A 22,500-nucleotide genomic window follows, 5' to 3' on the forward strand; every position below is an offset into this window, starting at 1 on the left:
AGGTCACAAGATTGAGGGCGAGAAAAGGGACCGCATTCTGAAAAAAAAACCTCTTTGCAACATCTCTTCTACTTTTAAAGACTCTGGTTGACGAAACACGGATTTAAAAGTGTTTTTATGGTTCTAATGACAAATTAACAAAACTACTACATAACTAAGATTAGAAACACTCTCCAGAGCCCACCTAATTATCTCTGTACTCGTTGTGATAAGACAAAGCATTTCTGATAGGATCGTATTCTGGAACACTACTGCCCATATCTTTACTACTCTTAAAGGCTTTTGTTGAACATACATCGGTATTCTAAGCCTTTTTTTGTAGTTCTGGTGACAGATTAACAGAACTCCTACGTTAACTAATAGGAAGAACACTCTGTAGAACCCAGCTAATCATCTCTGTGGCCTTTAAAAATAGCCATGGGGATAAACCCAAGTGTTTCTGAATACGGACGTGAGAGCGAGACGTATACAACAACCAGGAGAGTCGTGACAAACTGCTGAACCTCCAGGTGCGAGCTTGCGGTGGCCAGGCTACGGTGGTGCCCTAGTATGAGAGGGAGGAATGCGAGGTCACTGTTCTGGCGAATGGACGTGGCTGGACTGACTATAGAAACATTTATATATGGACACGAGTTGAACACGGGCAAGGTTAGCGAGAGAGTGAGTGGTGAATGGATACGAGTCAGGAGGAGTAGAATTAACCTGGTAAAATCAGTGATATTAATTATTATAGATTAACCCTTTCAGTAGTGGGACGGATTTCTTACCACGAGTTTTGAGTATGATTAGACAAGTTTATTTACCTTAAGTCTATGAAGGGGAAAAGATTAATGGCCAGAGTCTTCACTATTTTAATCCCTTACATAAGTATCTGAAGCTGTATAAAATCACCAAATAGTATGTAGAATGAATATGAAAACACGCCCTAGTAATGAAGGAGTTAAGAATGTGTCGAAATAAATATCTAACACACACAAAAAAAGACCAGAATGAGTAAATAGATCAACAAGGTATGAATTAATGAGTAGTGTGAGAATATGGTACTGAAGATCGGTATATGAATAACGAAAAGGGAAGATGGATCGATAAGGTACGGGATAAGGATGAACAAGATGAGCATACAGTAAGTGATACAAATATAATAGATGAAGGACGAACAAAGGGAAATGGAGTGTTAGATTAGGCTGAAGAGATGAGTGTGGAATAGGAATGAAGACGGAAAGGACAGTGGGATGAGGGAATGTGAGGTCGCTGTCCTGGATAGTGAACGTGTCTCGCCTTACTATATGTCTCGACTTACTCTGGAATGAAGAATGCGTCGATAAGGTGCAGGTGAACACAAAGGAACACCAAGGAGGAATAAACAAGAATAGTCCTAGTGGCCCTTACGAGGCTTAATGTGAGGAAGACTACGGAGGAACAAATAGAGAGGAGGAACAAACACATGGAACACTAATGGAGGACAAGTAGCAGTATTCCTTTAGGCCCGTCGAAGCTGTGATAGACTGCACTGACCTATTAGAACCCAGAGATGCTTTACTCTCTAACTATAATTAATTTCAAAGGCCACTGGGAGGATTAGCAAGATTTTCAAGAGCATTTCTCCTGTTACTACTAAAGAAATCTTAAATCTATCGCTATACCCATACAAAATACCTTGAAAACCTGCGTAGCTTCAACTAGAGCCTTTTGAACTGTAGTGGAGGTGCAGCCAGCCAGAGGTATTTTAGAATATGGCCCCTCAAGTGAAGGAAGGATTGTGGGTGTTTACAAGTAATGGCTGGAGATATTGGAAGTGAGATGTAAGCTTCATCACTCACAGCGGCAGTTGTTTTGGTCAGTGGCGTCCTCTCAGTTAGTCACTCTTCACCGTCACCGGGCAGCAACTTCATTGCGGCGCTGTGACCTCGTCTGCCTACCTCGCAACAACACTCCTGCCTCATTGAGCACTAAAAAAAAAAAGAGTATATATGTTGTGGAGGGAAAGTTGAATATTCGTGTGGTTTGTCAGTACCTCATGTCACAACAACACTCCTGCCTCATTAAGCAGTAAAAAGAAATGAGTAGATATGTTGTGGAGGGCAAGGTGGATGGATGTTCGTGTGGTTTATCAGTACCTCATGTCACCTGCTTACCTCATAGCAACATTCTTTCTTCATTAAACAGTAAAATGAATGAACAGTAAGTCGTGGCAGGTAGTTGAATTTTTCGGTTTAATGAGATAGATAGATTAGGTAGAGGTACACTAATAAGGCGCTCTCTTTGGTGACTTTTGGCAGCACTGTTGTGGTGGCGCCATAACTCATGTTTCAATAATGTGGCGCTACGGGTCAGCCTCGTCTCAGCCTGGCGATGGCGTGGCGCGTGGTTTCATTATTTTGTTAGGCCTACTGCTGTTTACGACTCGCCATAATTGGTCGTATCTTTATTCATTTTTTTTTTTTGTGGGTGTTTTTTTTATTATTTCTTTGTTCGTCATTCTTCTCTTCAAACTTCTTCTCGTCAAATGTTATTATTATTATTATTATTATTATTATTATTATTATTATTATTATTATTATTATTATTATTATTATTATTATTATTATTATTATTATTATTATTATTATTATTATTATTATTATTATTGGAGGAGAAGGTGGAAAGAAACAGGTGTAAGGAGTTGAGTATATTCCCGACTCCTTACACCTGTGTTTCTTTCCACCTTCTCCAACTTGTCCGAGTGTCTATACATTATTATTATTATTATTATTATTATTATTATTATTATTATTATTATTATTATTATTATTATTATTATTATTATTATTATTATTATTATTGTTATCATAGTTATCATTATCATCAGTAGTAGTAGTAGTAGTAGTAGTAGTAGTAGTAGGCAACAGTAGCTAACCGCCTCTCCGTCCTGGTCGTGGCAGGGTCTGGTGGACTTGGTGCAGACGCTGCAGGACGCCATGGCGGTGGAGCAACAAACCTTTGACAGCCTCTCGCAGCAGTTGGAGCTGGTGTCGGAGCCACTTCAGCAGCAGAGACTGTCAGCCGCCCTGTGCACCTCCCAGACGCGCCTCGCTCGCCTCTGTGCCAGGAATATGAGGTGCTTCAGACAGGTAAGTGCGGGCGTGGGTGTGGGCCAGCACAACTATTTCGTGGGGCTGTTATTCGTAATGATCTTCATCTTTCTTCTCGTTTTATCTATTATTTTTTGTTCTTTTGTGTGTTTTGGGGATATTATTTCTCACCATTATTTATTTATTTATTTATCTATTTGTTATCTATTTATATAATTTATTTACCTATGTGTGTGTGTGTGTGTGTGTGTGTGTGTGTGTGTGTATTTGTGTTTGTATTTTCCCTTTCTTGGTTTATTGATTATAACACTAATGTTTTACTTATTCTTCTGCCTCCTTCGTGTAAGTCTGTATATCTCTTGTCTTGAATAACTTTTTAGTCATATTTCCTATTTGTTCTGTGTTTTTGTTTTGTCGTGTAACTTTGTTCCTTAAAACATATAGGCCTAGCTTCACTTTCCCATTGATTTTTCTCGCAGTTATCGCCATATGATCAGATTTTTCTCAATTGGAGTAGAACTGTTTTAAATATTTGAAATCCACACTTGCTTCCATAAAGACGATAGTCTACGTATCAGAAAACTAAAACTATTGAATGCTAACAAAGAAATACAGTGTCCCCATGGCTACCAGAAAGAAAACGGTGGATGAGCGTTCTAGAAAGAGAGAGAAGGTCTGCTTCGAGGAGGAACTGAATCATGTTGTTCTCTTCGCGCGTCAAGTTGAATTTCTTGTCTTGTAATAGTTCAGTGCACGTTCAAGACTGTCGCGGCTCATCAGTAAACCGAAATTATTATTTTGAAAGGCAACGCTAACAACAAAGATACAATCGAATATTTAACGAACAGTCTTTAATACATATAGTTTATTTTGGGCAAGATTTCTATTGTTACTCAAATAAATATCAAATGTCATTAGCCTTCAAAGGGTAAAAGTAAGCTTGTGAAGGACACCATCGAGTGATCAAGTGGCTGAAACTTTTACTGCAGATGTAGTTTTGTTTAGTGAAAGTTACGTATATTACCAGAAGATTACCAGTTAAAGTGTTAGGAACAGACTGCAGCCAGCCAGCCGTCGTACATCGCTCTAAGTTTCAGCATTACCCTGACAAAAGGAGGGAGAGTGACGCCAAGGCAGAACACGGCGTAGGAGGCGATGCAGGAGTCAAAGCCAGGATACTTCTCTTATGGATTAAGCAAATAGCACTTCCTCAGCCACGTTCGTAGTGCCCCTTGTACTACACAAAGCAACTTCCAGATACATACTCCAAGCGTAGACAAGAACCTTCAAAATGAACAGAAAACGGAAGGGAGGAAGAACACAAGGACGACCCGAGGAGCCTCTATGCATCCTTCATTGATGCCAGGTCTCTGAATATCAGGGTAAAAACATCATCTCAAAACTCTGACAGGAAATATAATTCAAGATGAAAAAAAAAAAAAGATTAGGTGAAGAGAACACACAGAGAAGAAATCTAGAGAGAATGACACCAGGGGGTCACACACGAACTTCACACCGTCGTCTTAATCTTCTCCTTTCAACTTCACAATGGATTTGACGAGAGGAGCCAACATGACGCCCAGAAAGAAAATAGAGTTATTGACGATGCACGTGGTGAACTAGAAGACCACTTTGTCGTAGGTGGTCCAGCACTTCCTCTTGCTGTCCTCCAGCATCTCCCACTCCATGTCCGTGGTGTCCTCCAAGGTCACGCCCCGGGAAGCACAAAGTATTCCAAATCCATCTTTGAATCGTGAAATTCTATTGAAGTCGAGAACGAAAGATAGAATATTCTAGACTCTGCTCTCACTACCTATGAGAACCCGATTGATGTTAGTCGGATGTTCATGAATATTTTCCCCTTTCTGCCTATTGTTAACTATTACAACTGTCAAGAACACCCAGCACCTTCCACTTGGGTGTTTACTAGCTGTCAATAATGAGACTCAGAAACGGTAAGAGCAGGGATGTGTATAATGTTCACTTAAAGGGCCACTAATACTCAGACTCGTGTGTGATGGAGACCCACACATCGCGGTGATTACTGATCCTTGGAAATTAGACATGGTACACTGCAGCCATGGGAGCAACTGCCATTCCGAAAACTTAAAACTAAATTATCGTTACTTAAATTCCCAGTATATCTAAACCGATATATTAGGAATTTAAAAAATTAATTCAAATCCACACTGGCATCAACAAAGATGATAGTCTACGTATCAGAAAACTAAAACTATTGGATAGTAACAGAGAAATAGTGCCCCATGGCCACCAAAAAGAAAACGGTGGATGGGCGCGCTGGAGAGAGAGAAAGGTCTCTTTCGAGGAGGAACTGAATCATATCGGTCTCCTCGCGCGTCAGGTTATTAAATTTCGTGTATTGTAATAGTTCAGTGCACGTTCAAGACTGCCGTGGCTCCTTCTTAGCAGAGCGAATTTATTATTTTGAAAGGCAACACTAACAACAAATCTGCGATCGAATATTTAACGAACAGTCTTTTAATACATATAGTTTGTTTTTTTGCAAGATTTCTATTGTTACTCAAATAAGTATTAAATTTCATTAGCCTTCAAAGGATAAGAGTAAGCTTGTGAAGGACACCAGCGAGTGATCAAGTGGTTGAAACTTTTACTGCAGATATATTTTTGTTCAGTGAAAGTTACGCACGTGAAATAACAAAAATAAAGCTGCCATTATCAGTCAAAGGGTTTGGAACAGACTGCAGCCAGCCAGCCGTTGTACATCGCTCTAAGTTTCAGCATTACCCTGACAAAAGGAGGGAGAGTGACGCCAAGGCAGAACACGTAGCAGGAGGCGACGTAGGAGTCAGAGTCAAGATAATTCTCTTATAGATTGAGTATAGTTAGCCCAGCATTTTCCCAGCCACGTTTGTAGTGTTTCTTTCACTCCACACAGCAACATCCAGATACTTCAAACGTATACCAGAACCTTGAAAATGAACATAAAACGGTAGGAGAGAGGAACACAAGGACGACCCGAGGAGCCTCCATGCACCCCTCATTGATGCCAGATCTCTGAATATCAAGGAAAAAAAATATCTTAAAACTTTGACAGAAAATATGATTTATGATAAAAAAAAGACGGTGAAGAGAAGACACAGAGAAGAAATATAGAGAATGACACCAGGGGCTCATACACAAATTTCACACCGTCGCCTTAACCCTTTATCCTATCAACTTCACGATGGATTTGACGAGAGGAGCCAACATGACGCCCAGAAAGAAAATGGAGCTGGAAACGATGCAAGAGGTGAACCAGAAGACCACTTTGTCATAGGTTTTCCAGCACTTCCTCCTGCTGTCCTCCAGCACCTCCCACCCTATGTCCGTGGTTTCCTCCAAGGTCACGCCCCCGGGAAGCACAAAGTATTCCAAATCCATCTTTGAATCATAAAATCTTATTGAAGTCGAGAACGAAAGTTAAATATTCTAAACTCTGCTCTCACTATATACCTACGAGAACCCGATTGGTGTTAGACGATGGATGTTCATGGATATTTTGTTCTAACTGATATTGTTAATTACTACGACTCTCAAGAACACCCAGCACCTTCCACTTGGGTGTTTAGTAGCTGTCAAAAATGAGACTCCGAAACGGTGAGAGCAGTGGTGTGCAAGATGTTCAGTTAAAGGGCCACTAATACTCAGACTCGTGTGTAATGGAGAGCCAGACATCGCGGTGTTTACTGACCCTTGGAAATTAGGTATGGTACACTGCGGCCATGGGAGTAACTGCCATTCTGAATACATAGAACTAAATCATTGTTACTTAAATTCTCAGTGCATCTAAACTGACATATTAGGAATTTAAGGAATTATGGTATATTTCTATATCTTCTGATTAGCAGGTAACAGCAGTGTACGATATTTAGTGTTGAAGGGTCGGGCAGCAGTGTCCAGAGGGTCTCAGGGTTTACTTGACAGACGGCTGCTTAAGACACGTACAGTCCAAAGAGAGAGAGAGAGAGAGAGAGAGAGAGAGAGAGAGAGAGAAGAGAGAGAGAGAGAGAGAGAGAGAGAGAGAGAGAGAGAGAGAGAGAGAGAGAGAGAGAGAGAGAGAGAGAGAGAGAGAGAGAGAGAGAGAGAGAGAGAGAGAGAGAGAGAGAGAGATGAGACGTACGACCACTCAGGATTGTATTACTCACACATACTGTTTGATATATTAGTGGAAAATAAAAATATGATAGATTAATAAATAAATAAATTAGCAAAAAGCAAAAATGAATATATATAACGATGAATACAAAACGAATGCGAGACACAGACTTAAGATGCCAAACTTTTATCATTGAGTGGATGAGTGTGGAGAGAGAGAGAGAGAGAGAGAGAGAGAGAGAGAGAGAGAGAGAGAGAGAGAGAGAGAGAGAGAGACTGAGAGTAAGAGAGGGTGGGTATATCTTGAGGTTGGCGTGGTATTACTAAGGTAAGTGGGTGTGTGGAGTTTAGTGTGCAGCGGGGGCCGAACCTTCCTCCCGCAGTGTGTGATGTATGGTGTGGCCCGCGGCTGCAACACTGAGGCTGATGCTATCTTCTCCTGCACTTCCGCAGCTGTATACCCTTACATGCTGGCAGGAAGGCAGGGAGGCAGGGAGGCAGGGAGGCAGGGAGGCAGACAGAGGGAAAGGAGGGAGGTGCAGATGAAGGGTGATAAGGCAAGTGTAATGGAGAAGGAGAGAAGAAGAAGAGAGAGAGAGAGAGAGAGAGAGAGAGAGAGAGAGAGAGAGAGAGAGAGAGAGAGAGAGAGAGAGAGAGAGAGTGTTCCCAGTGTGTTACATATTCCACCTTATAACATTACCACATCTTCCTCCTCTCTCTCTCTCTCTCTCTCTCTCTCTCTCTCTCTCTCTCTCTCTCTCTCTCTCTCTCTCTCTCTCTCTCTCTCTCCTCTCTACTCTCGCTCCTCCACTACTTTACTCAACTTCCGGTGGAGGAGGAGGAGGAGGAGGAGGAAGAAGAGGATGAGGAGGTGGAGGAGGAGGAGGAGGAGGAGGAGATGGCCAGTACCTTCCTAAGCGTAGTTGGACCAGCCGGTTTTGGAGGAGATATCATGTTAAGGTTGATTCAGACAGCGAGTTGCAATCCTTATAAGGAGGAGGAGGAGGAGCAAGACGAGGAGGAGGAGGAGAGGAGGAGGAGGAGGAGGAGGAGGAGGAGGAGGTAGTGGCCCGGAACAAGGAGATAGGAGAGGAAGGAAGTTAAGGCAGAGGAAAAGGAAATAGATAAAAAAAAAGGGCAAGAAATGGAAGAGATTGAGATGTGAAAAAGAGGAAAATTGGGAAGGAAAGACAAGTTTGAGTGAAATGATGGAAGGAAAGAAAGAAAGAAGGAAAAGAAATTGAGGAGGAAAAATGGGAAGAAATAGAAAATGGTAAAAAAAGATTTAGATAAGGAAAGAAATGATGCTAAAGAAAAGAATATATGAGAGAAAGAAAGAAAAGAAAAAGAGAAGGATGAATGATAAAGAAAATGTAAGATGGTAAAGAAGTAAACAGAGAAATAAAGGAAGGGAGATAAAGTGAAAGAGACGAGGAAGGAAGGAAGGAAGGAAGGAAGGTGGAGATAATATTTTGGGTCCACTGAATGATTAATAGGGAATTGTCTCTCTCTCTCTCTCTCTCTCTCTCTCTCTCTCTCTCTCTCTCTCTCTCTCTCTCTCTCTCTCTCTCTCTCTCTCAAGAAACATTAACGCTTCTATTAATTTCTTTTGCATTATCGTCACCTTAAATTTTACACTTCTCTTCCTCTTCTTTTTCCTCCTCCTCCTCCTCCTCCTCCTCCTCCTCCTCCTCCTCCTCCTCCTCCTCCTCTTCCTCCTCCTCCTCCTCCTCCTTCTCTTACTTTACAATGCCGGATGTTCGTGCTGACCAAACCTGTCTCTCTCTCTCTCTCTCTCTCTCTCTCTCTCTCTTCTGGCATAACTTTAAAACCTGTTTCTCTTTTTTATAGATATATTTTTATTTTTATTTATTTTTTTAATTGCTTTAGTGTCGTTCAGTAAATGTCATCGAGTGTTTCTTTGTGTCCTTGTGTTTGTGTTTGAAGGTTTACCGTTAATACTGTTATTTATTTATTTATTATTATTTGTTATCATTATTATTATTACTATTATTATTATTATTATTATTATTATTATTATTATTATTATTATTATTATTTTAGTAGTAATAGTAATAGTAGTAGTAGTAGTAGTGGTAATAGTAGTTGTTGTTGTACAGTATTATTATTAGTAGTAGTATTATTATTAGTAGTAGTAGTGTGTGTGTGTGTGTGTGTGTGTGTGTGTCATGAGTCAAGCCAGCAGGGGGCAGGGGGAATGTCGTGGGGGGAGAAGGTGAGCGATCGGAGCGTGGGTGGGGGCGGAAGTGTCCTTGGGTGGGGGCGGGGCAGGGGTCAACACGGGCCACGGTCAGATCATCCTCCCCCTTCCCTCCCTCTCTCCTTCCTCCTCTCTCGCTCTCTCGCTTCCCTCATTGGACATCTGCAGAATCTCCTTTCGTTCATGCACCTTAAAGGGCTTGTGTGTATGTGTGTGTGTGTGTGTGTGTGTGTGTGTGTGTGTGTGTGTGTGTGTGTGTGTGTGTGTGTGTGTGTGTGTGTGTGTGTGTGAATTCTGACGTTTTGGTGTTAGCTTTCGTATTTCTGTTTTTTTTTATTATGTATTTTACTACTACTACTACTACTACTACTACTACTACTACTACTACTAGTAGTAGTAGTAGTAGTAGTCTGTTGAAAGAGATTGATAAAAGGAAATAGTTGAAAGTGGTTATTGTTTTTCGTCTTTCTCCTCCTCCTTCTCCTTCTCCTCCTCCTCCTCCTCCTCCTCCTCCTCCTCCTCCTCCTCCTCCTCCTCCTCCTCCTCCTCCTCCTCCTCCTCCTCCTCCTCCTCCTCCTCCTCCTCCTCCTCCTCCTCCTCCTCCTCCTCCTCCTCCTCCTCCTCCTCCTCCTCCTCCTCCTCCTCCTCTTCTTGCTCCTCTTCTTGTTCTCTGTTTCTAATGCTAAGTTATGCCTCCGATAAACTTCTTCTTGACGCATCCTTTCCTCGACACACACACACACACACACACACACACACACACACACACACACACACACACACACACACACACACACACACACACACACACACACACACACACACACACACACACACACACACACACACACACACACACTTACACACACACACCATACTGCACCACCATATCTATCTCTCCACCTCATCTCACCTCACCTCTTATATATGACATGCCGTACCACCATACCGCACCACGCCACGTCATGCTGTACCGTATAAATCACAGTGTTTCATCTCGTACCATGTCACTTCCCTCTTAAGTTTTTACATATGTGTTTATTGATTAATTTTTTCTTTGCCTCTTCAGTGCCATGACGCGGTTTCATATTCATTCTATTTGGCGATTTTATACAGCTTCAGAAACGTATGTGAGGCTTGAAATAGTGAAGACTCCGGCCATTAATCTTCAGACCTCCATAGACCCCTTCTTAATGTCAATACAATCGTCTAATCATACCCAAAACTCGATGTAGAAAATGCGTCCCAGTACTGAAGTGGTAAAGGTCAAGCTATTATTCATAACCTTAGCATTACTTTTAAGCAATTCTATAACCCGGTGTCGTATATAACTATGGAAGAAGGTGTTTAATCACTACACTTCACCTCACTACACTTCACTTTCCACCTTCATCTTCACCTACCCACTCACTTCACACCATTTTGCCAGCACCTCTCGCCGCCTACACACACGCACACAAACACACACACACACACACACACACACACACACACACACACACACACACACACACACACACACACACACACACACACACACACACACACACGTCTCCCTTGCCTCACCAAACACGCCCATTTCACTAGTCCTGCTGGGTCATTGCTGGTCTTTACCTTGCCTTGCCCTACGACGGAGTGGAATGCGAGGGAGACAAACACGGGAAGGGAAGGAGAGAATGGAGTGTAAATGAAGGAGATAACCTTAGAAAATTGATTAATAGTTTTGGAAGAAAGTAATGGCATAAGAGGAGAATAATGTAAAGAAAAGGTATTGATCATTGTTATTAGAGAAAGAGGTATATTAAAAGGCGAATATAAGAAACGGAAAGGTGTAATATACTTGTAATAACGAAAAAGGAAGAGTGAATATGTGAATGTGGAAATAAAGGAAAATGAAAAATGAATGGAAGATATGAATAAATAGGGAAAAGGTAAGTAAACAGAGACAGGAGGAGGAAGAGGAGGAGGAGGAGGAGGAGGAGGAGGAGGAGGAGGAGGAGGAGGAGGAGGAGGAGGAGGAGGAGGAGGAGGTAGGAAGGAAATGGAGAGACATTAGTGTTTGGAAAGGAACGATTACTATATTCGGAACCAGTTATGTAACGTAGTCGTATGTGTATGTGTGTACGTATGTAGTAGTAGTAGTAGTAGTAGTAGTAGTAGTAGTAGTAGTAGTAGTAGTAGTAGTAGTAGCAGCAGCAGCAGTAGTAGTAGTAGTAGTAGTAGTAGTAGTAGTAGTAGTAGGAGGAGGAGGAGGAGGAGGAGGAGGAGGAGGAGGAGGAGGAGGAGGAGGAGCACAGGCAGCAGTAATAGATAGAATGTTTCAAAAGAATGCACTCCCAATAGCAATAAAACACACACACACACACACACACACACACACACACACACACACACACACACACACACACACACACACACACACACACACACACACACACACACACACACACACACACACAATACCCAAGAAGAGTTCAGACGAACGAACCCGCAGGTCACACACACACACACACACACACACACACACACACACACACACACACACACACACACACACACACACACACACAGGTGGCGTGCCCCTCGGGTGCCGCCAGAAGGGACAAGAGTTTGGCAGTTCTCCAGGGGCATCACAAAGGCTGAAGGAGGGACAGAGAACAAGGAGGAGGAGGAGGAGGAGGTGGAGGAGGAGAAAAAATATTGAAGTGGATACTCACCCTGTTCACTGCACTCCACTCCATTGCTTCAATGTAGGTTATAAGACAACTCCTTAGGGTGGTGGAGAAGGCGTGGAGGAATGCAGCGGTGGTGGAGACGGTAGTGGTGGTGGTGGTGATGGTTGTGGTGGTGGTGGTGGTGCTTCCATTCATAATACTTGTTGGGTAAGTGGAGGAAGAAGTGTAATAGTGATGGTCGTGGTGGTGATGGAGGATTGGGCGTGGTGGTAATAGTAGTGGTGGTGGTGGTGGTGGTGGTGGTGGTGGGATGGTGGTAGTGATGGTGGTAGTGGTGGTGGTGGTGGGAGTGGTTCTGTTGATATTGTTTGTAACTTGGATCACTTTCTAATTATTCGTTAAAATTTCTTCCTCGGAATTTGTATATTAAAAGTAAAATCATTTGTTTGTGTGTGTGTGTGTGTGTGTGTGTGTGTGTGTGTGTGTGTGTGTGTGTGTGTGTGTGTGTGTGTGTGTGTGTGTGTGTGTGTATGTATGTATGTATGTATGTATGTGTAAGTGTGTGTGAGTGTTTAAGCGCAAAAAAAATTCTGATGCTTAAAATCTGCCTGTCAATTATTATATTTTGTGGGAGTCGTATATATTTCTTACACACACTTCAAACTGCATTCATGAATAGCAAACTTAATGCGAGAGGAACCTTACTGGCTACTTAGAAATATCATACACATAAGCTCATGCCTTCTTTTCACCCTTCGGTCCTTAAGCTCACTATTGGCTGAGCATTTCCTTTCCTAGCACGTAACACCTTTGTAGGAAGCCAGTCAATCATCTTCAGGTTTAATGGACAGCGGGGAAAGACACGAGTATTGTTTTTTGTAGGGGGTGTCGTTGCGCTTCAAAGGACAGCATGAAAAATCTATTGGTATGATACTCTGCGTCCTTGGTCAAGGGTGTGTGTGTGTGTGTGTGTGTGTGTGTGTGTGTGTGTGTGTGTGTAGGTAGGTGTGCGTATAGGTGCAATTCGTATTTTCAGCTGCTTAGTTAGACACACACACACACACACACACACACACACACACACACACACACACACACACACACACACACACACACACAAAGGCAGAAGCTTCATGTGAGATAAAGCATTCGTAAAAAACAGATATATTGTATAGTTATTTGCATATTTTTCGATTATATCAAGGCAAGCTTATACTGTTGGATGGAATTTTTATGTTTTTACCCTTACCTTTGTTGTTGCAATTTTCTCTTCGTCCTCTCCCTCGTCTATCTTCTGCTTCTTCTTCTTCTTCTTCGTCTTCTACACGTGGTAATGAAAGTTTTGTTTTATTTCTAAATTTCTATCTTATTCTGTTTCCTTTGGCATTGGTAGTAGCAGTAGTAGTAGTAGTAGTAGTAGTAGTAGTAGTAGTAGTAATAGTAGTAGTAGTAGTAGTAGTAGTAGGAGTTGTAGTAGAAGTTGTAGTAGTAGTAGTTGTAGTAGTAGTAGTAGTAGTAGTAGTAGTGGCAGTAGTAGAAATAGTTGTAGTAATAGTAGTAGGAGTTGTAGTAGTAAGAATTGTTGTAGTAGTAGTAGTAGTAGTAGTAGTAGTAGTAGAAGTAGTTGTAGTAGTAGTAGTAGTGGTAGTAGTATATTTAGTAACATCAGTATTGGTATTCTTGTAGCAATATAAGGGATAGTTCTTCCTTGGCCTTATATGTCTGTTTATTTGCCTCCCTTGTTTACCACTCCGGAGTCCCTCAAGGTGAGAGTCCTACGCCGTCTTTCTATTGACTCTACCGCGGTACTTGAGTGAAGGCTTTTGCTGACACGTGTTGGAGAAAGCGTGTGTATGGATGGATGCGAGGAAGACACACACACACACACACACATACACACACACACACACACACACACACACACACACACACACACACACACACACACAAGGCCGCACCTCCATACCCTCTTCCAGTGCCCAGGTCCACCGTAGCCACCGCCCCATTCCCCTCTTCCCACCTCTTCCCTTCCCTACCATTCCCCCTTCATTCCCCGCCCCGCCCTTTCATCACCCTAGCCACCCCTTCACCCTACAGGTCCTTCCCTTCCCTTCCCTCCCTCTCCCCTCCCTCTCTTTCCCTCCCCAACATCCGGTTCTCCTTCTGTAGTGGTGACGTAATGGTGACGACGCCTTACCCCCCCTCTCTCTCTCTCTCTCTCTCTCTCTCTCTCTCTCTCTCTCTCTCTCTCTCTCTCTCTCTCTCTCTCTCTCTCTCTCTCTCTCTCTCTCTCTCTCTCTCTCTCTCTCTCTCTCTCTCTCTCTCTCTCTCTCTCTCTCTCTCTCTCTCTCTCTCTCTCTCTCTCTCTCTCCCTTCTCCTCCTCTCCTCTCGTATCTCTCTCTCCTCTCTCCTCCTTATCTCTATCTCCCTCCTCTCTCCTCCTCCTCCTCCTCCTCCTCCTCCTCCTCCTCCTCCTCCTCCTCCTCCTCCTCCTCCTCCTCCTCCACGTGAGATCACCCACACCTGAGCGAGCTGTGGATGGCTTGCAATAGAGAATGAAGAGAAAAAACACCACTAAAAAATTACTCGCTGAAGCAGAAGAGGAGAAAGTGGTGGTGGTGGTGATGGTGGTGGTGGTGGTGATGATGATGCAGCAATTCAAATTTGTGATGGAGATGGTGGTGTTGGTGATAATGATAGTGGTGATGGTGATGGTGTTGTTGGTTTTTGTGGTGGTGGTGGTGGTGGTGGTGGTGGTGACATTGGCCAGATCATGATGAGACGTACGAGTATTTTCATCTCCCACTCTCTCAAACTATTAACATCAAAATCGTCTTCTTGGCCAATCCTCCCTTGAACTCTCAGAACCACTTAAGTTCCTGTTAACGTCCAGAATTTACTCATCAAGATTTCACCTCAAGAAAAGCAGGAGATCCTCGGAAATTCACCAGATGCTCTCAGAAGTTCAAAGGTTGCACTTAACGGAATACTGAGTTACTGCAAAATTTTCCATGCCCTCGTTAACCCCTTCAGTACCTTGACGTGTTTTCCATATACGTTCTGCTTACTATTTGGTGATTTTCTACATCTTCAGAAACTCATGTGGGGAATTAAAACGGTAAAGACTGTGGCCATTAATCTTCTGACCTCCATAGACGCTTCCTAATGTCAATAAAATGGTCTAATCGTACATAAATCTCAAGGTAAAGATGTATCCCAGTACTGAAGGGGTTAATCATAGCAAGACCTTAACTTTTCTTCACCTGCTAGAATGGAATAGAATAGAAAGACAGGAGGGAAAATTAGTGAAGAAATTTATGGAAGCTTTTGTCCTTTAGTAGAATCTTATGACAAAACCTTCTCTGCCATTTAATTATTGCCATACCTTGACTCATCTTCACCTGCTGGTATGGAATAGAATAGAAAGACAGGAGGAAAATTAGTTAAGAAAATTTATAGAAGCTTTTGTCCTTTAGCAGAATCTTATGACAAAACCTTCTCTGCCATTTAATTATTGCCAAACCTTGATTCGTCTTCACCTGCTGGAATGGAACAGAATAGAATAAAAAGCTTAAGAGTGAGTGAAGAAGATTTAGAAGCTATAGTCCTGAATAGAATATTATATACTTAATACCTTCTTAATCATTTTCACTCCTTGACTCATTTTCACCTACTTGGATGCCGTGAAATATTAAACCAACCTTGAGAGTGAGGGAAGGTTTGTGTAAGCTTTTCTCCTGCAGCAGAATCTAAAATGGTAATAATATTGATAGACACCTACCACCACCAGCACCACCACTACCACCACCACAGCAAGACCTTATGTCAAACTCCCTCAAGTAAAGTACAACCTTTCTCTGCACCGTTACTGTCCATTGCGTAAAGGTCACAAGGCGAGTTATTACGTATTTTTGTCGCGGGGGCACGTCCGGAAGTGGTGGTGGGAGTGGTGGTGGTGGTGACGGTCGTGGTGGTGACTTGTATTTTCATATTTTCACGCATTTTACCAATATCTGAGTTTGGAATGAGGTGTGTGTGTGTGTGTGTGTGTGTGTGTGTGTGTGTGTGTGTGTGTGTGTACCTGATTAACTCATTACCTGTTGTCCATGTGAGTTTTCTTTGCTTTGTTTGAGTCTCCATAATTAATACCGTACTTGAATCTATTTTGTTTTTCTATTGTTCTTTTATTCATTTGTTATTTTTTCTTTCTCCTTCTTGTTCTTCCTGTTCTTGCTCTTCTTGTTCTGCTTGTTTTGCTTGTTGTCCTCCTCCTCTATCTCCTCCTCCTCCTCTTCTCCTCCTCTGCCTCCTCCTCCTCCTCCTCCTCCTCCTCCTCCTCCTCCTCCTCCTCCTCCTCCTCCTCCTCCTCCTCCTCCTCCTCCTCCTCCTCCTCCTCCTCCTCCTCCTCCTCCTCCTCCTCCTCCTCCTCCTCCTCCTCCTCCTCCTCCTCCTCCTCCTCCACCTCCACCTCCTTTGCCAGTTATGTGGTTTGAGGTCAATTGAATTCGTCTATTCGTTATGTTTCCTGCATTGTCCACACACACACACACACACACACACACACACACACACACACACACACACACACACACACACACACACACACACACACACACACACACACACACACATGCAGACTTTCCCAATCATTTATCTAAGTAAAAGAGAAATATTTTTATCATAATTTTTTTTTTATTTAATTTTTCTTCTTCTTTTTCATGTCAGTGTTTTGTAAGTCATCGTTCATGTCAAGGAAATGTTGAGTTTGACTGAAAGAAATTTGTGTCGAGTGTGTTGACCTGAAGGGGGAGAATTATTATTATTATTATTACTATTATTATTATTATTATTATTATTATTATTATTATTATTATTATTATTATTATTATTATTATTATTATTATTACCACCATTGTTCTCGTTCTTTTACTTGTTTTTTTTTCTTTCATTTTAATTATTGTCGTGTGATTATTGTTATCGTTATCCATTGTTAGTGTAGTAGTAGTAGTAGTAGTAGTAGTAGTAGTAGTAGTAGTAGTAGTCGTTGTTATTGTAGTAGTAGTAGTAGTAGTCGTTGTTATTGTAGTAGTAGTACGTGTTGTTGCTGTTGTAGTTGTTGTTGTTGTTGTTGTTGTTGTTGTTGTTGTTGTTGTTGTTGTTGTAGAAATCGGAAGTTGCTAACCAGATCAACGAAAGGAGAAAGTTGGTGCGTTATTGACCAAGAGAGAGAGAGAGAGAGAGAGAGAGAGAGAGAGAGAGAGAGAGAGTAAAGGAGGAGGAAGCGAGGGGCACGACAGACAGAGGTCGAGAGGTGAGGGGAGAGAAAGAGGCGGAGGGAAGGAGGGAGGGAGTGCTGGGTGGCGGCGGGAAGTGGTGGTGGTGGTGGTGGTGGTGGTGGTGTTAGTATTGCGTCGGGTAGAGTCAGAGAATCAGTGTGGTGGCTGCGGGCGTCGAGGGAGGGTGTGTGTGGTGGGTGTCCGTGAGGGGTGTCAGGGGGATGCTGGCGGCTCCACGCGGTCCTCTTGGCACCAGACAACCAGAAGAAAAGGAAGAAAACAATATACGGTGTTTGGAAAGTGGTTTATTCTCGGGACTGTATAGAAAAGTAGTGTTTCTAATAGTGTTTTTCCTCGTGAATTAGTGTCTTGTGGTGCTTCCTCGGTAGTCAAAAACAGGAAAAGTTATGTTAATCTATTGCGGAAAGAAATATAATGTTAATATTCGTGAAAAAAAATATATAGCTGTTTTTTTAATACTGCAGGAAGAAAATAAATAGTGTATGTGAATAGAATGCCATACGGTTGATCCACGTGTTTTAACCCCTTTGAGTACTGGGACGCATTTTTACCTTGAGTTTTGGGTGTGATTAGATAGTTTTATTGACATTAGGAAGGGTCTATGAAGGTCAGAAGAGTAATGATCAGAGTCTTCACTATTTAAATCCCCACATAAGTTTCTGAAGTGACCAGAATAAATATGAAAAACGTCTCATGGTACTGAAGGGGTTGATAACGTGAAATTGAGCTCCTTCTTGAACCTGAGGAAATGTCATGTGGTCAGCCAACGCCCTTGAGCATAATGTTACATCCTTATAATATCACGGGCCTTCTGACTCACACGCTTACTCATAAACAATACTTACAAATACTACTTGCTTGCTTCACGTCGTTATGGACACAAGTATCACACCTTTAATTAGCGTTTGTCAAGACTCTTTGTTACCCTTTTTGAGTTGCGTCCTCTACGAACTCTTAAGTGTTTGTGAAGCGTCGTAGTGATGTGGCTTAAGAAAGGAGAGATATAAGTTCATTTCAACGTATAATAGTAGTTTTGTCTGTACATATTTACGTATTTCATTAACCTCTTCAGTACTGGGACGCATTTTTAACCATGAGTTTTGTGTATGATTAGACGATTTTATTTACATTAGGAAGGGTGTATGGAAGTCAGAAGATTAATGGCCGGAGTATTCACTATTAGAATCCCTTGATAAGTTCCTGAAGCTGTATGAAATCACCAAATAGTAAGCAGAATGAATATGGAAACATGCCGTGGTAATGAAGAAATTAAGCAACATAAATCGATTCAGAACTCACGTAGACAAGCAGTAAGAAAGTCATTTATTTATTACTCTTCTTATGTAAGAGGTGAAAACTGGCCAAGGTCAACAAAAGCAATACAACAAAAAAAGTCCTACTGAGATTAATAAGTAATTCTCCTTTATATTCAAACAGTTTATCCACAAGTAATCTTAGAAACAATCACTCATTTCCCTCCTGAGCAACGCACGTGAGTAATTTGCTTTCAGATATTCACGCAAGGATCCGGTATTGTTCCTTTCACTCTTGTAATATTACTTGCGGCAACACTTACTCTGGTGGGCGGCCACAAGGTTAATAGAGGAAGCTGTAAACATGTAATAGACTCACGCCCTGTGCAATACTAACGCGGTGAGTCATAGGTGCATATGGAGACGTCGACGGAGACCAAGGAAGAGAAGGAGAAAAAGGAGGAAGAGAAAGAGAAGGCTGGTGAAGGAGATGAATAAAAAGTAGAGGTGTGGTTTATGCAATATATCAAAGCGCACCTGTACCTGTTTAGTTATTAAAACACTAAAAATAAAACCGATTCGAATATATTTATTTACTACGCATACATTATAGACAGTGCAGATTACAACAGCACTATAGAAAAGGTGCAGAAGTGAATAAAAGCAGTGGAATGATAGTGAAAAAAGACCGAATGATAAAAAAATAAACAGTTGTATGGTAAGAATAAAACGCACGAGGGACATTAAGAGTACTAAGAACACCCCATGACAAACTATAGTACCTCTTAACATACCCAAGAATTGTCCATCATTGCCTTGACTCCCTCCCAAGGCTGCTCAACTTTTTCACTCACCGCTCGCTGCCCTCCGTGAAGAACCGTGTACATTAGAAGCCTTTAGAAGCTCCTCTCCTACCTCTGCCACGGAGTATGCAGCAGCGGCCGTGGTGTGTAGGAGTGAGGGAAGTGAGTGTGTGAAGAAGTAAACGTGAGAATGAAGGTCCCACATTACCTGGTGAGTTATTGGCCCGAGTGTTTTGTGTAGTTTATGTTGGAAGGTGCGAATGTTGAGCCACAGAATTGGTTGTTAGGTTAGGTTAGATTTGGCTTGGTAAGGTTAGGTTAGGTTAAGTTAGGTTAGGTTAGGTCTAGTAAGGTTGGGTTAGATTAAGTTAGCTCAGGTCAGGTTAGGTTAGGTTAGGTTTAGTAAGGTTGGGTTAAAGTATAGGTTAGCTCAGGTTAGGTTAGGTTATATTAGGTTAGCTTCGTGTTTCTTGTTCTTTCTTTTTTTGTGTGTGGGGGAAGGGCAGTATGTGTGTGTGTGTGTGTGTGTGTGTGTGTGTGTGTGTGTGTGTGTGTGTGTGTTTATTTTATCAACCTCACTTTATCATGGCTTTTCATTCTTTCTAATTCGTCACGGGAAAGAGAGAGAGAGAGAGAGAGAGAGAGAGAGAGAGAGAGAGAGAGAGAGAGAGAGAGAGAGAGAGAGAAAGAGAGAGAAAAACAGAGAAGTGTGTTAAAGGAGTTTTATTCATTCTAGCTCATCGTGGGAAAGATTTGCGTGTTTTGTTGCGTTTCATCCCATCCAGTGCGTCAGGGTGAAGGCTCAGTTGTCTTTTGCTGTTTTCTGTTCACCTCAGTTCGTCACGGGAAAGGTTGGCGTTGTATCTTGTGTTTTTATACATTCCATCTCGTCTTCGTCTCTTCGTGTCCTCCTGGCAAGTACGTGACGCAACATCTTCAAGACTCTTTTTCATGTCCGTCCTTCTTACCGGGGAAGGTCAAGGAAAACCCAGTGTTGGATTCAAGTACTTTCCTCATTAATGTAGTTTGTCTATTCATTCTTTGCTTTTTCTTGTGTATTTTTCATATTAATGGTTTGTTTGTTTTTTCATCTACCTGCTTTTTTTTTTCTCTTTATACGTCAGAACAGTAGAATAGTAAATGTGTTAGAAGCGAAAAGTAATCAATGTTTTTTTTTATATTATATTTCTTTTACTTATTTACACGTGAAGCGGAAGAATAGAGTAAATGTTAAGATACGAATATTAACTTTGATTTATTTTACTGCAATGCCATATCTTCTATCTAATGTATATGTCCGTGGAAATTGTAAGAGTTTTTCTGATATCTTTTTCTTTCATGCCTTATTTGTACACGTGAGCACGATAGAATTAAAATGTAAGAAAAGTAAACGAAAAGGAAATGAGGCAAACAAACAACCAGTAACCACCTGAGTATTTCCTTTCCTTAATTAGATTTCGAAATAAAGCGAGCCTAACTTAAACTCTCTAAGATGAAAGGCTTGTGGCAGCCATTCCTGGACACAAACACCAGACACCTGCATGGCGTCACGGGTCACCTGCTCTAACCATCCCGCCGTCCCTAACACACCGCCCCCGCCTCCCCACAAACTATCACCCCACACTCCACTACACACACACACACACACACACACCACCTCCCTGACAACTCACTCCCAACACCTTGCCCACACCAGCCTACCTCTTCACACCACCCCTCAACACACCACACTTCTAATACACACCTCCCTGACACACCACCGCAACACACCACCCCCAACACCCCGTCCCTAACATCCTTCACCCACACACCACCTCTCAACACACCACATCAACACCCAGCCCTCAATACACCACCTCCCTGACACACCACCACAACATACCATCCCTTGAAACACCACCCCTAACACCCTGCCCTCAACACCCCGCCCTCCCACACATGCATCCCTCCCCTCACACACACACCACCCTCTCTGCCTCTAAGTGTCTTTTGCAGCATCCTCGTCCAGTGAGAAGAAAAACTGAAGGGAAAAGGTGGGAGGAAAATATGAAAGCTGAAATACGTGTAATTGGCAAAGGCATGTCTTCACTATTAAAAGTAAAATAGAAACCAGGAAAAACGAAGGAAAGCAAGAGAGAGAGAGAGAGGAAGAGTCAGAGAGAGATGAGAGAAGAGAGAATAGTCTTTTGTTCCTCCACTTTCTTCTCTGCACATTTTCTAACCAAAGATAAATGAACAAAGGAAAGAAAAGGTACCAGCGGAGAAACTTTGCTCGTGAATTCAATCAGTGGTGTAGAAATTAATTACATGTACTTAAAGACCGTAAACTTGAGTGATTTTCAACGTCCTAAATGATTACCAATGAGTGAGAGAGAGAGAGAGAGAGAGAGAGAGAGAGAGAGAGAGAGAGAATTAGTTATAATATCGGAACTCTCTCAATTTATCTTAATACCCCAAATACTTTTCTAGAATAGTAGTAGTAGTAATAGTAGTAGTAGTAGTAGTAGTAGTAGTAGTAGTAGTAGTAGTAGTAACAGTAGTTGTAGTAGTAATAACAGTAGTTGTAGTAGTAATAGTAATAGTAGTGAAATTGGTATTGTGGTAGTAGTAGAAGTAGTAGTAGTAGTAGTAGTAGTAGTAGTAGTAGTAGTAGTAGTAGTAGTAGTAGTAGTAGTAGTAGTAGTAGTAGTAGTAGTAGTAGTAGCAGCAGCAATAGTGAGTTATGTTAAGTGGCCATGACTAAACAGTATTTCTCTTTTGTCTTTTTTTTCTTTCCTTTTTGTGTTTTCTCTCCTTTTCTTTCCCTCTGTGATGTTGAAAAAAGACGAGACGAAAAATGTGCAACTTTCTTTCCGCCTCAGCACTCGTCTGATGGATGCAGGAAGGAAATTAGAGAGAGAGAGAGAGAGAGAGAGAGAGAGAGAGAGAGAGAGAGAGAGAGAGAGTAAATACGTGAGAGAGAACTTGTTTGCTTTTCACCTCTTCATTTCTTCTTCCTTATGTGTGTGTGTGTGTGTGTGTGTGTGTGTGTGTGTGTGTGTGTGTGTGTGTTTGTGTTTGTGT

General features: G+C 41.9%; 1 protein-coding gene across 4 annotated transcripts in view; it reads left to right on the plus strand.

The window, feature by feature from the left end:
• Positions 1 to 22,500, plus strand: part of LOC123508055 — a 210,600-nt gene that overhangs the window by 93,360 nt on the left and 94,740 nt on the right. For all 4 annotated transcript variants that reach the window (XM_045261455.1, XM_045261454.1, XM_045261453.1 and 1 more), the window contains exon 3: positions 2,922 to 3,110. In XM_045261455.1, the coding sequence (XP_045117390.1) occupies positions 2,922 to 3,110 (189 nt within the window). The remainder of the gene's footprint in view (positions 1 to 2,921; positions 3,111 to 22,500) is intronic.

The sequence above is a fragment of the Portunus trituberculatus genome, chromosome 24, assembly GCF_017591435.1.
Source record: "Portunus trituberculatus isolate SZX2019 chromosome 24, ASM1759143v1, whole genome shotgun sequence".
In the NCBI taxonomy this organism is placed as follows: domain Eukaryota; kingdom Metazoa; phylum Arthropoda; class Malacostraca; order Decapoda; family Portunidae; genus Portunus; species Portunus trituberculatus.